Source organism: Adiantum capillus-veneris, chromosome 24 (assembly GCF_014529385.1).
Source record: "Adiantum capillus-veneris isolate H3 chromosome 24, ASM1452938v2, whole genome shotgun sequence".
Taxonomy (NCBI): Eukaryota; Viridiplantae; Streptophyta; class Polypodiopsida; order Polypodiales; family Pteridaceae; genus Adiantum; species Adiantum capillus-veneris.
The window spans coordinates 26,473,805-26,488,547 of NC_140954.1; the positions used below are offsets into that span (position 1 = coordinate 26,473,805).

General features: G+C 44.5%; 2 protein-coding genes across 10 annotated transcripts in view; both read right to left on the bottom strand.

The window, feature by feature from the left end:
- The window catches only part of LOC147426116 (CBL-interacting protein kinase 23-like), a 30,928-nt gene extending 19,294 nt beyond the window's left edge, over positions 1-11,634 (bottom strand). For 5 of the 9 annotated variants that reach the window (XR_015186306.1, XR_015186305.1, XM_086499245.1 and 2 more), the window contains exons 1-11: positions 11,212-11,612; positions 10,731-10,793; positions 10,592-10,663; positions 9,845-9,952; positions 9,315-9,395; positions 9,176-9,229; positions 8,959-9,084; positions 8,606-8,695; positions 8,359-8,508; positions 7,981-8,094; positions 363-479 (exon numbers count right to left, since the gene is read on the bottom strand). Coding sequence is in view for 7 of the 9 variants with exons in the window: in XM_086499245.1 (XP_086355371.1) it covers positions 363-479; positions 7,981-8,094; positions 8,359-8,508; positions 8,606-8,695; positions 8,959-9,084; positions 9,176-9,229; positions 9,315-9,395; positions 9,845-9,952; positions 10,592-10,663; positions 10,731-10,793; positions 11,212-11,442 (1,206 nt within the window). In the remaining 2 variants the exon portion in view is untranslated. Of the gene's footprint in view, positions 1-362; positions 480-7,980; positions 8,095-8,358; positions 8,509-8,605; positions 8,696-8,958; positions 9,085-9,175; positions 9,230-9,314; positions 9,396-9,844; positions 9,953-10,591; positions 10,664-10,730; positions 10,794-11,211 lie in introns of all 9 variants that reach the window. The other 4 variants (XM_086499248.1, XM_086499246.1, XM_086499249.1 and 1 more) reach the window with 4 other exon arrangements.
- Positions 11,496-13,786, bottom strand: LOC147426117 (uncharacterized). The gene is made up of 6 exons (XM_086499253.1): positions 13,766-13,786; positions 13,523-13,611; positions 12,703-12,844; positions 12,246-12,269; positions 12,090-12,155; positions 11,496-11,993 (listed from the first exon to the last, which is right to left on the bottom strand). The coding sequence occupies exons 1-6, from the start codon at positions 13,784-13,786 to the stop codon at positions 11,805-11,807; spliced, it is 531 nt and encodes a 176-aa protein (XP_086355379.1). The 3' UTR covers positions 11,496-11,804.
- Positions 13,787-14,743: the final 957 nt, after the last annotated feature.

Consider the following 14,743-nt stretch of genomic DNA (forward strand, 5'->3'; position numbering starts at 1 on the left):
TGACATAAAACTACCATCGAACGGTGAGAGTCCCCTTTATATAGGCCTAGCCGAACACTGGCCAAACCTGCCCATGTCTATGATGTGCTGGGCAACACATCCCTACGGCTGTCTAGGCCTCCTCAGAATCCCATGTGGCCTACTGGCCCTAGCAAGGACTCCACCCTAAGCACTGCATCCAAAGTGTGCCCTACACACACTATCCATATGCCATGTGTGCTCCATGTTCCGATGCTATGGCTAATTTGACACTTAGTATCTCCAATTGACAGGTACATTATTATGCTAATGAGCAACACAGAACAGCTGATACAAAAAAACAAATGTGTTTTTGGCGGTGAAAGACATGACGGGTATCAAACCTTGAAGTCTTTGCACCACACTTGATAGCCCAATCGCCAAGCAAAATCTTTTAATTTTGATAGGATCTCCCTAGCTGGATGTCGTGAAGTAAACTTTATGTCTTTTTTGCACATGTTCTGTAATCATCAGAGAGAGGTGTGTTACATTAAGACAACAATGATATGTTAAAATGCTAGGTTTATACATACATAAAGGAGTATGAACTTATGAACTGAAACACGGGCTAAAACACTTGCACAAAAACCAAAATCAAGACACAAGACATCGTAAATTTTTGTACGAGAATTCTCTAGTGAAAGAGCCTCCCCTTCAAATAAAAGTTGTTCCCTTTCTCATCATTCAATATGATACAGAGAAAAAACTCCTTTTAGAATCTAGATTTGGAGGTACTTAAACTGACATTTGGAGGCACACTTCCTTTATACACCTAAATGATTCTAGGCACCTTCCTTTAGCTAGTTCTTTTGAACCTCCCGTACTTAGTGTACCATTGCATCCTCCTACCTTCGATCTTTGCTTCCCCTTTTGGTCACCTAGAAACTCTTGCTATATGTCACATGCACATGCGCTCAATGTCCCACATGGACACACTACTACAACCCAAAGCCAAACCCTTAAGCTAGGCAACCTAGGGGCTATTGATGTCTGCAAGCTAGTGCGGATGGGAATGCACTCCAATTGATGGCTCAGAATAGGAAGGGATTCGTTGCTGTGGTTAGCTGCGGAATACCCTCATTTGAAACATCTTAACCATTCAGTTTTGGGTCAGCAAGGCTAGTCATAAGCAACCCAGGAGATGATTGAAGCGGCAAGCAGGACCCAGCTTTGTTTGTTATTTTATCACCTCATCTGCCCCTTCATTGCTGCTGATTCCAGCCCCTAATCTCAAAACAACTCATGTGCACACGGGCTCCATGTGGCACATGGACATGCTACTACAACTCAGCCAATCCATAGACTAGGAAAACCTAGAGAATTCAATGCCGAACTCTTTGTGAGCCTATTTGCCGTGCATGTCTAGAAAATTCCAACAACTCAAGAGCCCCCATATAACCCTCTTTCCATAAATGACTGTACAAGATGTAGTGACGCTAGTAGTCTAGACCAGTAGTACGCGAGTTTGCGTTCACTTGTAATGGGACACGCACCATGTGCCAACTGAAAGAACGCATTGAGACAAACGTTTAGCACTTCAAACAACTGAACAAAAAGAAAGAGAGAATCCACACGAGACACGAGTGGTGGAGTTCCACTCCAAGATTGCAATGGTCCCAAACTGTGGCGCCCCTTTCGTTATTTCTTTATATTGCTTCAACGAGGTACAATACTTGCGGCTCTGCTCTGCATCTCCCACAGGTAGAATCTTGGAGAGAGAGCCTACAGTTCATATTTAAAGGCCCTTGGCCTATCCAAAAGAAGTTACATTAAAAGCGGTAAGTTATAAAAGCATCTAGTCCAAGATCTAAGAGCTAAAAGCTGCCAACGAAAATCCATACAGCCACCGCGTCAACGCGTCAACGCAAATCGCGGGGATCCATATAGCTTGCCATGTCATCAATTTTTACACTAGGACTTTGATGTGTGTGTGACTCCTTTATTTTTAAGGGTTTAGGCCCCTCGGCCACACCAGACCTCCAAGGTTATCAACTCGAGAAGAGACACCTACTGAGAGATGTCAAGAAATTTCAAGTTATAATCTGCTAGGGTTTCCATGGCAAGCATTTCAGCATACCCCACTCTGCTAGAAGTTGCACTCCGAAGAAAGATGTCAGAAACCATATAACTTCGAGTAAAAATTTTCTTGAAAGCTTGCCAAGTCCTTGGAGTGTGCGACTTGGTAGCTATAGACTTCCACCACTGCATTGCACTACATCTGAGAAAAACAACAGCTCGAAACAAATCTTGGATCCTTCTCTTGTATGAAACTAATTTGACTATTTTGTTTCTAATTTCTATTTTCTAGAATTAGGACTTTAATAAGAAATGTGCACAAGTTAACTAATAAGTTAAGGAATCACAGATCTGTAAGAAAAGCCATCAGGAAACAGACGACTCTGGTGTGTCATATGATGGGTGACAAGAAGCACCGTGAAGGAGTTGGCCTATTAGTTCGGTGGGAGAAGACCAGGTAATGGTGGTCCCTGATGAGTCACAAGATGGGTGACAGGTTCATCGGTAAGGGGACACACTAAGGGTCTAAGGAGGAAATCCGAACTGAGTAAGAAAGTACGTGTAAGAACGCAAGCACAAGAATAAAGATGGGTTCAATGAAGCTTTTTACGAAAAGCAGGAACAGTCGCGGGAGGGCAGATGCTTTCCCGCGAGGAGTCTGTGTCTGCATTGCATCTGTGTCGTGTCCTGCACCCGGGGACGCCTGGAATGTGTCCGTGTAGCATTGTTTTCACTAACGGAGTGAGTTTTTAAAGTTTGAACAGATTCACACTTTATTTTATAGAGTGACCGGCCTCTTTATTAATAAAATAAAGCAGCCACTTAGAAGATAAAGCAACAAAACCAGCCAGCGAATTCTCTCTCCCTATTTCGAGTAGAACAACGCCCAAAAAAAAAAAAAACGGCCGCGATCTCTACGCGAGCAGTTATTCGTGCCGTGGCCAGGGAGCTATAAAAGCACCACATGCCCTCACTCACGGGAGGTACCAACATCAGCAAGAGAAGACTCTGCCGCAAGAGATCGCGAGACTACGAAGCACGGAAGTCGCTTTTCCCGCGCAAGAGTGACAGGTATCTATTGTGGATTCGTCATACGAATTGTTGTCGCATGTTTGTGTGGTTTGTTTTGCAGGAATCTCCCGTCTTACGGGAAGGCCCTTTACGGGAAGTACAGCTTCACGCCTAAGTCCCTTACGGGAAAGCACGGCTTCGCGCCTAAGTCCCTTACGGGAAGGAACAGCCTTGTGCCCAAGCCCCTTTACGGGAAAGCACGACCTTCGGGTCTAAGATTACAGAACGGAGGGGTTTCCTCGGGTTCTCGTGCTTGTATAAGAATTCTCCCTGAATAAAAGAATACTCTTTACGGGGGGGGACCAGCCCATCTTCTGGTCCCCAATACTGTGTCGATCTTCTCCCTTCTCTCATGTTTTCAAAGAATTATAATTTTCAGATTTTCTAAGTGCTCGTGTACGCTCCCGTTTTGTGACATTGTAAGTGATCTTTATGGCTTATGCCATGTAAAACAGAGCGATGAAGACGGGAGCGCGCCCGATGCGCGATGAAGTAAGGGTGGGAATGGCTAATAAGTCCGGGGTCGGGACACGAAGATAAAACTTTCGAAGCACAACGTTGCTCTGTCTGCTCTTTGGTAGGACCGGTATGCTTTTAGAAAGCACACACCTGAAGCTCTGATACCATTGTCACGAGACGGGCACCACATGCCAATGGAAAAGAACAGACTGAACAACTTTAAGCACTTCAAATAGCAACTGAACTAAAAGAGATGCACGACACAAGAGACGGAGAGTGGCGAAGTTCCACCCCAGAGAACACTGGCCCCAAACCTTGGCGTCCCTTTCAATATTTCTTTATATTGCTTGAACTCAGTCCATCCTCTGCACCTCACGCGGAGCATGCCAGAGAATGAGCCCTTGGCTCATATTTAAAGGCCCTTGGCCTATGAAAAGCAATTTACATGAAAATCTATAAACTCAAAAACAACTGGCCCTGAAAGCACATGGCCAAAAACTGCCAGCACAAAAGCAGAAATCCATACAGCTTTGCCACGTCAGCAACCAACGTAAAACGCAAAAATCCGTACAATCTGCCACGTCAGCAGTCAACGTAAAATCCATAAATCCGTATAGCAGACACATCATCAAGTTACTCGCAAATTAGCCTCTGTGTGTGTGTGTGCTGTGTCCAGATTTATTTTGATGCCCGTATGTCACTTGGGCCCCATCGAACGGGGTCCCATAAGTTGGTGGGAACTTCTTCCGCTTCTTCTTCTTCTACTGCTTCTGCTTCTTAGGGTTTAGGCCCCCCGGCTGGGATCTGAAGGTTGGCTCTGTTTTTCAGTGACTTGACATGTCAGCTTCCCTGAGTGTACCGGATGTCGCCATGGCCATGTAGTTCCATCGCAAGAAGTGCCTACAGAGATTGTTTCCATCGCGACACGCTGCTGTTTTTCTCTGTTTTCAGCCCATAGATGTCGTAGACGGGGCTGATTTACAAGAAGGAACACCAGCACACCTCTTGTAGGATCAGAAGAGAGTTTTTCTCTGTGTAGAGAACTCTCCCGTGGGAGTTTCTTTTCGTGAACTGAGGTGCGTTCTGAGTTTCGAGACTTCATAGTAACGTTTCTCATGTTTTGATCTCTGAGTGCTTGTTTGCACAAGCACTTCCTCTTCGTGAGGGAGTAGGAGCACAGGAAGGCATGAGCCTCTACAAGAGAAAAGCGCTCTAAGGAAACAAAGCCAGATCAGCCCTAAAGTTTCATACCTTGAGTTTGGGAGTAGATCTACGAATCTAAGAGTGGTAGCCTCTCAAGCTGGGATGAGGGAGTTGAGATTCCCAAGGATGGACTTCGCATCTAGGAAAAGAGAGTTGATGCTAAGATCATCTGCAGAAAGAGGACTCCAAGAGTAGAGTTTGGGAAAGAGTTGAAGGGATACCATGCCTAGGTGAGATCCAGAGGCGAGAACCTTGGTTCTAGAGGATTTTGAGTAAGGGACGGTGGTTTCTTGGAATAGGGTTTTTGCCCCCAAAACAAGAGGCCAAGTCTTCCGAGTACAGTGGAGTCTAATTCTAGAACGAACGTGGTAATACATTCGGTTCAAGTGCTTGTATAGACTTCTCCCCAGTAATAAAGACACTTTTATGGTTCTGTGGGGGACCAACCCATCTTCTGATCCCACGACTGTGTCGATCTTCTCACTCTCTCTCTCTTTCTCTATTTCAGTTGGCTTCACTATTGAGTAATAAATTCAATATATCCGAGCATATTTTACGTTAATATGCGCCCTGTTTGTGACGCCCTAGGAGAATTCCATGAGCTAACTGACCCGTCCAGTGTCATAATATCTAATTCTGATTTTATCATGTTAAACTGATCATTTAATAATGGGAAAGTGCCAGGGGAGAACAAGCTAGAATATTGGTTAAGCTGACAGACCGGTCACAGTAGGGATCCAAAGGAGGGAAAATAGGGATCCAAAGGGGGGGCCATCTGCAAAGGCAATGTGCAACAATGGGCTTTTAAAGACCCTAAGGTTCAGCCCATTAAGACTTCCAAAATGCTAAGGTTCCAAAATTCAAAGGTTGTGTCCAAAGGTCAAAGCTTAGGAAAATTGGATGCTTTGTGCATGTGTGTACAAAAAGTCTTCAATGAGTCCTACATAGGAGGGGGCGAGCCCTGGAAGTAGGGGATGAGACACACACACACACACTCACAAGCCTCCTTTACACAAAGGGAATGAGGGACAGATGACAGCTCCCTAGCCCAGATGTCCACAAGGTCTACTCAAATCCTATTGGATGGCCATGGAGGTGGATCAACGAGAATTAGGCTAGAGTAAATCTAGTTTAATGAATTTAAAAACACTTAATAAAAAAACCAATAAGAATTAAGCTCTCTAGAAGACTATTGGACAGTCTCCCAAGGGGTCCAATAAGCATTCAGCAGCCCAATGACTTGCCTGATTCCTATTGGCCAGGAGACAAAGGGGTCCTATGAGAGTTTAGTTGCATTAATTAATTACCTAAAGCTCTCACAAAAGGCGAAAGGGGGACACATGTCAGAAGGCTATCACTCATGCTGCTTAATTTTCATTGGCTAAAAGCTGGGAGAGGTCCAATGGGGTGTCACCATGAGTAAAATGCAAGAGGGGTCGACCAAGAGAGAGAGGGGCTGAAATTGGCAAGTCACTATCACACACACTCACACAATCTCTCATGTGTAGAGCAAGAAGACTCTCTCTCCTTCTCAAGCTTTAATGGAAATCTTATCACCTACTCCAAGCTTGTGAGAAGGGAGGCCTACACCAACTCTTGGCTTTGTGATGCAAATCTAACCAAGAGCCAAGCTTCGATGCATGCTCATCTCCTCTACCATGCTAATTACTAAGCTATGCTTTGCTAATATGAGTGATTATGTGAGGAGATGTACATCTTTCTCGTAAAACTACTCCTTCCTCTCAATCTACTCTCATACCTCGCTAGCTCTCACCATCTTCAAAGGTGTGTGAAGTCTTGGGTTTGAGACCGTGAGGGAATTGATGTTGTGTTTTACAAGTGTTTTGTTTAGTGCTTGAAGCTTCCATCTTCATTGCACTAGCTTAGTATTGAAGGAACACAAAGAATTGTATTGTAAAATGTCTCTCTTGATGGGAGAAACCTATAATACAATGCCTTTTGGACGGGGAACGGCTCCATGAAAATCCGGTCCTCAACTGTTGTCAATAGCTTAATTTCTCTCTCTTTTGAAGTATTGTTCATGCTGTCTAACTAGGTGTTCTGCTTTTTGTTGCTCTCTCCACCCAAGCACTCTTGTTATGCTCATTAGAAATCTATTCTAATGAAATGCTCACTATGTTCATGCTATTTTCCGCTACACACAAGTTACTAGGCCATTAAATGTTACATCCAGGGTTCTTGCTAAGAGTTGCTGCTCTGGTTGAAATCCGTCACCTTCCTTTGAATGGATCCTCTACTAGAGCATGTTATCCTACGTAATTAATTATGGTGATGCAATTTAGAGCTTGTGCGAGAGCTTGAAGGGGCAGTTGGGGCTTTAAAAAATGATAATGTGGTGGCCTTGACGTACAGAAGGGACAGAAAGAGATCGATCATTGACTGTTGACGTGGCCAAAGATGACATGAGAATGTATGGACTGTTGCCATGGCACTGTGTACAGACTGCCGACATGGCACAGCGTACGGATGCTTACATGGCAGCCAGCCATTTTGGGAAACCCCTGCATCAATTATTTGTGGTCAAGGTGCTTTTGGAATACTCAGTTGTTTATAGCAGTTGCTTTTAAAGTTGCTTTTGGCAACCAGGAGCTACAAGTATGTTGCCAGCGCGCCAGTTGCAAACATATCAAGTCAGTAGGTAACCATGCAGAGCACATGGTTGGCAATTGCTCTAATCCAATGTCTTGTACCGATTCGTCCTTGTAGAGCTTGGGGTGGACGTTTGCTGCCAATCCCCATGGCCAAGGGCTTTACATCACAGAGGCAATCGGAAGTGTTGAGGCAAGGAGACCAAGCTAGTGAGGGTGGTCCCACTTCGGCTTCTTTCAGTCACCGTGACAAATGTTTTATCCTTTAGTCTCAAGTTTCTGAGAGCAATGACCAAATTGTAGGGGACCACAAACTATATCTCTTCTAAATCCAAGCCATATTTAATGTCCCTTGCCCTTAAACTAGAAAAATAAACCCACAATCTAGGAGTTCCTCCTTCCCTGCAGGGCCCTCAAGCCTTATAACTAGAAAACCCTGAGATTGTACAAGAATTTCTATAAGGGCTGATCTAATATCATGACATTGTACGATAGAAAACAATTTCAAATATATCTCGTCACATATATTCCCTCAGCTTTCACTTCCGAATCTCGTACGACACAGACACATAAAATTAACAGGGCGAGAAAGGCCACGTCTTACCTCTTTTTCTACAAAGAGCCCGGACAAATCTAGGCCTGGAGACAACAAAGAAATTATCTCAAAGGCATTTATCAAGACTGGTGTACTGTCTTGAATGCACACCTCTTGCATACTCTGCCAAAAGAAGCACCATTAGAAGAATTGGGGAGGGCCGGTAAACGTGTGTGGGGAATACATAAGTGCACCCACAATCAGATGCAGACAATGATATCAACCCAATTGAGTTATCACCAGATTAAAAGCCATGTGCATCTCACAACTGTCGTGTGCATGAATGTGTGTGCACGCACTCGAGCACATGTGCGTATGTGCACAAGTGCATGTGCATCTGCGCACACTAATTCAACACGCTCAAAACGTGCATACCCTTGCACACACCTTAGCATCACCGTGACCATTGCGAAAGCACATCTCTGTGTCATCGCACTGATCGAAATCCTGACTGTTGGACACGTACATGTCAAGATTATAGAGTGACCCACCAGCCAGGAACCAAGCACTCTCGCGAATTCCCTGAATTGTCAAGCGCTGCACTAGAAGCTTCCATGCATGAATATGTGCTTCTTGCCAATCACGGGACCTGCATAAGTTGCAAATGTAGGGAAAACCATATAGAATAGCTTACTGTAAGTGGATTTGGATCTAGTAGCCTCTTGATCAACTCCTTTGCATCAGTGGGAAAATTTGAAGGAAAGTCCAGCTCAGGTACATGCACCTACTGCCACAAAGACTTGTCTATTACAATAGAGAAGTTCCCAGAACTCACCTTCCACCAGTGTCCAATATTCCATACAGATGAATGTTCAAGTGTTGCTTTGCAAGGGGGAAGAGGAGGGACTGTGGCAGGCACAAAGTATAAAAACTGTGACGCATTTTGAATGCTTCTCTAATCCATTCAAATTTTCATTTTTTAGATTAAGGATCTATACCATAAGATGACCAAACAACAAAAAAAGGACTCAGCTTCAAGTTGTCTACCTTCCTGTGCAGGTGGCTGAGACTGGAATCACTAAAGGGAAGGGTACCCGTAAGTATCACATAGAGAATAACCCCACAAGACCACAAATCTGCAGGCGCACCGTTGTATCCCTTTTCATTCATTACCTACAGGGTCAGATTACGTAATTAGCATTTAACCACAGCGAAAGAGAAACATGTTTGGCAACAATTGTAAGCAGTGAAAGAGCACAAACACCTCAGGAGCAACATAATCAGGCGATCCGCATATGGTGTGGAACAGGCCATCATTCTGTTTGCACATTCGTAACATGACAGGAAGGTCAATGCAAATGATTAAGATTCCTCTTGCAAGCTTCAAGTATGTGTTGGTATACCCGCCGCTGCTGGGAAAGCGCACTCAAGCCGAAATCAGCGATCTTTAAATTGTTATCATCATCTAAAAGCAGATTCTCTGGCTAAAGATAAATGTCAGACAGTTCATATATACAAAGGCACTAAGTTACTTTCATGCTATAAGGCCATAGCAACGATTTGATTGATTATGCCATATGGCACCACAAAGCCACACCAATATGGTATTTGTTCATGCTCTTCAAACTATGGCTATTGCATGTCTATGCTGACTATTCATCAGAAACATATATTGGATCTATGTTCATGATGGCACAAGGAAACACACTCACAAACTATGACTTAATCAAAATCTGCTATGGTGAATGTCAAGCAAATCCAAAAAGTAATAGCTCAAATTTCCCGTGATGTGTTCATAGTGAAAATCAGCTTCAGAAAGGTACGCATGGCATGTTGATGGCCTCTCCAACATAACTTTTCATACTAATAACAACAAACAAGGCATGGAAGTGACTATCAGACTGCATGATGAAATACGTATTGAAGAAAGCACCTTGAGATCCCTATGATAAACACCCCGGCTATGGCAATAGTCAACCCCATGGATGAGCTGCCAAAAGTACTTGCGTGCATCGCCCTCATTCAGCCCCCCATTCTCAATCTGGAACAAAATACAAGCAAACATTGAATCTCATGCATACCTAAGCATGAAGATCATAAATAACACATACACAAATGTGATGATGGCAAAAACAAGTATGACTGTCACCACATGCATTCACAAAATCTAGTTATACATACAAGTAGTAAACAACAACAGAATCATCTGAAATGGTTTCTGCGTCTACAGACTTACTCTCGTGTCTAGATGTGCAAGCAGCTGCCCTATGCATACATTCAGAATGTATATATGTATGCATAGATATGAATAGCATTGATCATATATACTCCTGCTGGACTCTTGTCTTGAAAAAATACATGAAGATCTCAAGTCTAGCATATTACAATATAATGGATGCCCCAGCCCCAACAGTCTGGTGGTTAAAACATAAGCCTCTAAACTGCCAAGTTATGGGTTCAAGTCCTGGCAGATGCTACTCAATAATAATATCCGTTGGTGTGGTACAACAGCAGAGCTCTTGATATGTAAACAAGTGCTCAGGTGTACGGTCCAATAGGTGATACCTCTGTGTTTACATGGGCATTGCCCAGCTACGGTTCATAGCTCACATTCAACGGAGAAACAACCCTTTGTGTGGGGCTTGGTGTGTTAATAAGAAAAAAGAATGTTACACCTTACTATTTTGTCCAAAAGCTCTCCGCCATTGACATACTCCAGAATGAGGTACACGTTCTGCTTACTTGCCAGTACCTGCCAACCTTGACATTAATAATGGCTACTAATTCGGCAAATTTGTCAAGAATTATCATGCTCATACCTCAAAAAGACTGACCACATGTGGATGCTTGATAAGCTTCATGGCTGAAATTTCTTGTATGATCTGAGATTGACAACACAGCAATATTCAATTCAAAAGGGCGAATATGACCATGTGGGATGACTTTTCATGTTACATATTTTTGCATGCCTATGTATGTTGATCCGGTCTCATTTGTGAAGGTAGAGTACAAGCTGGTGTGTTTGTTCCGGGTAAGCAAGAAAATTTAAGAACTCAAGAATTATAACTTTCGTGTGTAAATGTGTGCGCAATCCTTGCACGTAACAAAACTCTGCAATATACAAGGTCGTCGAGGACATTCATTAAAACAATGGTGTCTACACACAATTAGCACATGCATATATGATGACAAGCAGGCATTAGAGGCATGTAAATCTGCATTCATCGTGATTGGACTGGCAAAGACTGTTCACAAACACAAACGAAAGCAAGTCAAGATTGTGTTACAATTGTCATTTACCAGTTTATCCACAGTGCCTTGCGGATCCTTCCTAATGATCTTGATGGCGACGGGAGAGCCAGTATCAACATGACGTGCAAACTTCACTTTGGAAAATCTGCCTTGCCCGAGATTTCGCCCCACCTCATAGCTCCCAATCTGCCGCCGCCCTGATGCAACCCTTTCCATCGCTCTCCGTCTTGTGTTTGATCTCAAGACTTTAATTACATAGCAGGAAATGGCTGAGAGCATTACATGATTGCCTAATCAAATACCGCACGCGCGTGTAGAAGAAAGTTGGGTAGTGTGTGTGTGTGTGTGTGTGTGTGTGTGTGTGTGTGTGTGTGTGTGTGTGTTGGCGGCGGGGGGGGCGGGGGAGGAGGACAGAGACGCCCTTCAGTGCTTCACCCTCCCCGAGCTTTGCATGCAAACGTTATGAGTGGAAAGGCTGCATGTACCGTTCCGCTTTGGCGCTGCTTTTGCTGTTACGCAAGTCGCGACATGCAGTGCAGCTGCTTATGTCGAGAGAGAGCGAAAGAGCACGCGCGGGGCCCTCTCAATTGACAGAAACTTGTATCTGGATCCTCCATCTCGACAATTTGACCCGAGACACCTCACTCTAGCCTCAGGACTAATAAGGCCCCTGTCACACTGGGACACCCGGCCATGCTGAGGTGGGACATGATGTCCACCAGGCCAACAGGCGCCTCAAATTGGCCCAGTTGGTTTGCTGTCACACTGGGGCGGACTTGCTTTAAAAAAAAGGGGAAACGCCTTGCGCGCGCTACAGAACAGCGACCTTGCTTGTGCAAAACGAAGAGCAGATTCGAGCTGACGATGAGAGCAAGGAAAGGGTCGAGCATGGTGCGCATGTAACAGCTGTAAACAATGGCCTCAACTCGCAGCCATGGCATGCATGTCTCATCATCAACAGGTCCTACTAATAGCCAGGTTTCCAATCGGTACTTGATTCGATAATTCAAAGCTAACCCAGAGCAAGCTGTCCAGAACGCAAGCTCTCTCTCAGCCTGTGCAGAATGTAACTAGAACGCAACCAGCCTATGCTGGATGTGACCAACCTGTCCAAAACACAAGCAGCCTGAGACAGAATGTGAGCAGAATGCGAGCTAATGAGGCCAATGTATTCAGCGGATAACCTCGCCAGAAGACGGAAAAAAACACGCTTTTTAACAGAGCAATCCAGGTTAACAACCAGGACAACCGGCCAACCATTGAACAATTATTGATTACGATTCGTAGCCAAACAAAATGCAAAAATATTCATCCGTGTTCTCGAACTACAAAATAAAATCCACTTTTCTTAAATAAGAGACAAAACTGCAAAGAAAATTGCTGCAAGGTAGACTTGCATTTTACGATGCAACAAACAATGCATCTTGCATGTCATATTCCCTCAGCTTCATCATCAGCACTATCATTGTCACTGTCAATTACATTCGTGGTTCCAAATACGAATTGGACATTTCGTCGTGTGTGCTCTTTATACATTACCCTTGCCAAATTGTCGCGCCTGGCAGCTTTGAAGCCCAAGTGATGTGCATTGCTTTCACAATCATCGTCATCTTCTTCTACCTCAATACTATAACCTACATCATTTTGTCCACGTGCTACTACTTGATCCTCACTTTGTGGCCTAATAGCTTGAAACTCACTCAAAACTGATGTTGTCATACGGCCTTGTTCTCTACGTGAAAATCTTTGAACCTCCAGCTCTGCATCCCTAATCCATTCCATGTTGAACTGGTCTTTGTGCACCAAGCATATGTTATGCAAGACCAAACATGCCACAACAAGAGATGGCATGTTGCGGAGTTCCATGTCGCAACGCTTCAAAAGAATGCGAAAACGAGCTTTCAACATACCAAAAGCCCTCTCTACTGCCATGCGAGTTGATGATTGTATGAAATTCCAATAATATTTATCATCAGGTAAGCCATCCTTACTACCTTTGAAAGGAACCAACATATACGGACGAGCTGAATAGGCACAATCCTCGACAAGGCAAAACTCATTAAGCTTTCCCTTCTATCTCGCATCTTTTTCCAAGCTCACTTCTTGAGACATTCACTGAGTCGTGGATGGAACCTGCCCACCCGACGTCATAGTCCCACACCATGCAATTAGAGTCCACTGTCAGCTGGAGGAGAATGGAATGAAATCCTTTCCGATTGAAATAATCCACAGCATTCTCCCTGGGTGCAATGATAGGTATGTGTGACCCATCAATTGCCCCAATGACATTGGGTATGCCACGAATTTGTTGAAACTCCTCGGCCAATTGCAACATTCGAGTGCGTGATGGCCAACGTATATAGAAATCACGTAAACCACTTGTACAAACTGCCTTGCAAAAATCCAGCACGATCTTTGTACCTGTACTTCTGGCACAACCATAAAGATCTGCAAGTACCTCCACATTAGCTCCGCTTGCAAGTCTATGCAAGGAAAGTGAAACCCTATCCTCCAAGCTGATTGCTCTACGCATACGCGTGTTTTGTCGCTTCATTGTTGGGGCCAACATAGAGCAAATGTACTCAAATGTATTTTTACTCACCCGAAGACGTTTTCTGAACATCTTCTCATCCCATGAACCAAGCATAAAGCGTTGCAGGTAGCCTGGGGACGGGAGAAAGTCTAGCAAGCTCGGGTCAAGTGACCACGTCGTCATTTCTGAGATTTGTCTGCTTTGACTAGGTGCACCAGAACATTGCACCATGCTTCCATCATCTCTTCCTCGGGACTTTGTAGTGGGTCTTGGAGTGCCATCATCACCACAAAGCACACCACTGCACACAAGATTCTATTCTCCCAAGGTCGATTCAAAGACGCAAATACACCACTCCATTGTTCCAGCTTTGAGGCGAGATGAGGGAAGTGCGGAGGCGAGACAAGGGAAGTGCAACAGTAAGCAGGCAATGCAATGCAACATTAACAATAAAATTACAAGAGCTTACCTTGTGCGCTGGGGCTGCAGAGCTGCAGCTCACGATGTCCCAAACAGTGAGAAGAGCAGTAGAAGAAATGACTTGGCGGGCGGGTAAACGAAGAGAGAGAGAAGGTGTAGAGAGCGGTGCTCGCTGATTGGTTGCTATAGAACTTTTGCAGGTTGGCCGATCTGGTTCGGCTGGCCATCTTCACGCAAAAGTTGGCTCGGAGCTGGACCTCCAGCTCAGCCTTTGAAAACCCGTCTGGCGCTGGCCCAGTCATGTGACACCAAAGGAAATCCACTCCGAGTTTTTATTGGTTATACCCTTCAAAAGGCATGGCCGGGTGTCCCAATGTGACACCAGGCTAAGTAGCACACAACATTTCATGACGGGTGGTGACCACGGTTGCCAAGTCCATGCACGGAGACCACTCCAATCACAGCCACATGCATCACATCAAAACTAAACCCGGACAAAAATTATACCTCCTAGACCCGGCCACAGCATGTTGAGTCACCATAAAAGATCAAAAAAACAGGTCAGGTTACATCATGTGCCCGCAGTTGAAGTGGCTAGCCCATGTGCCTCAAAGCTCGAGGCGTGAG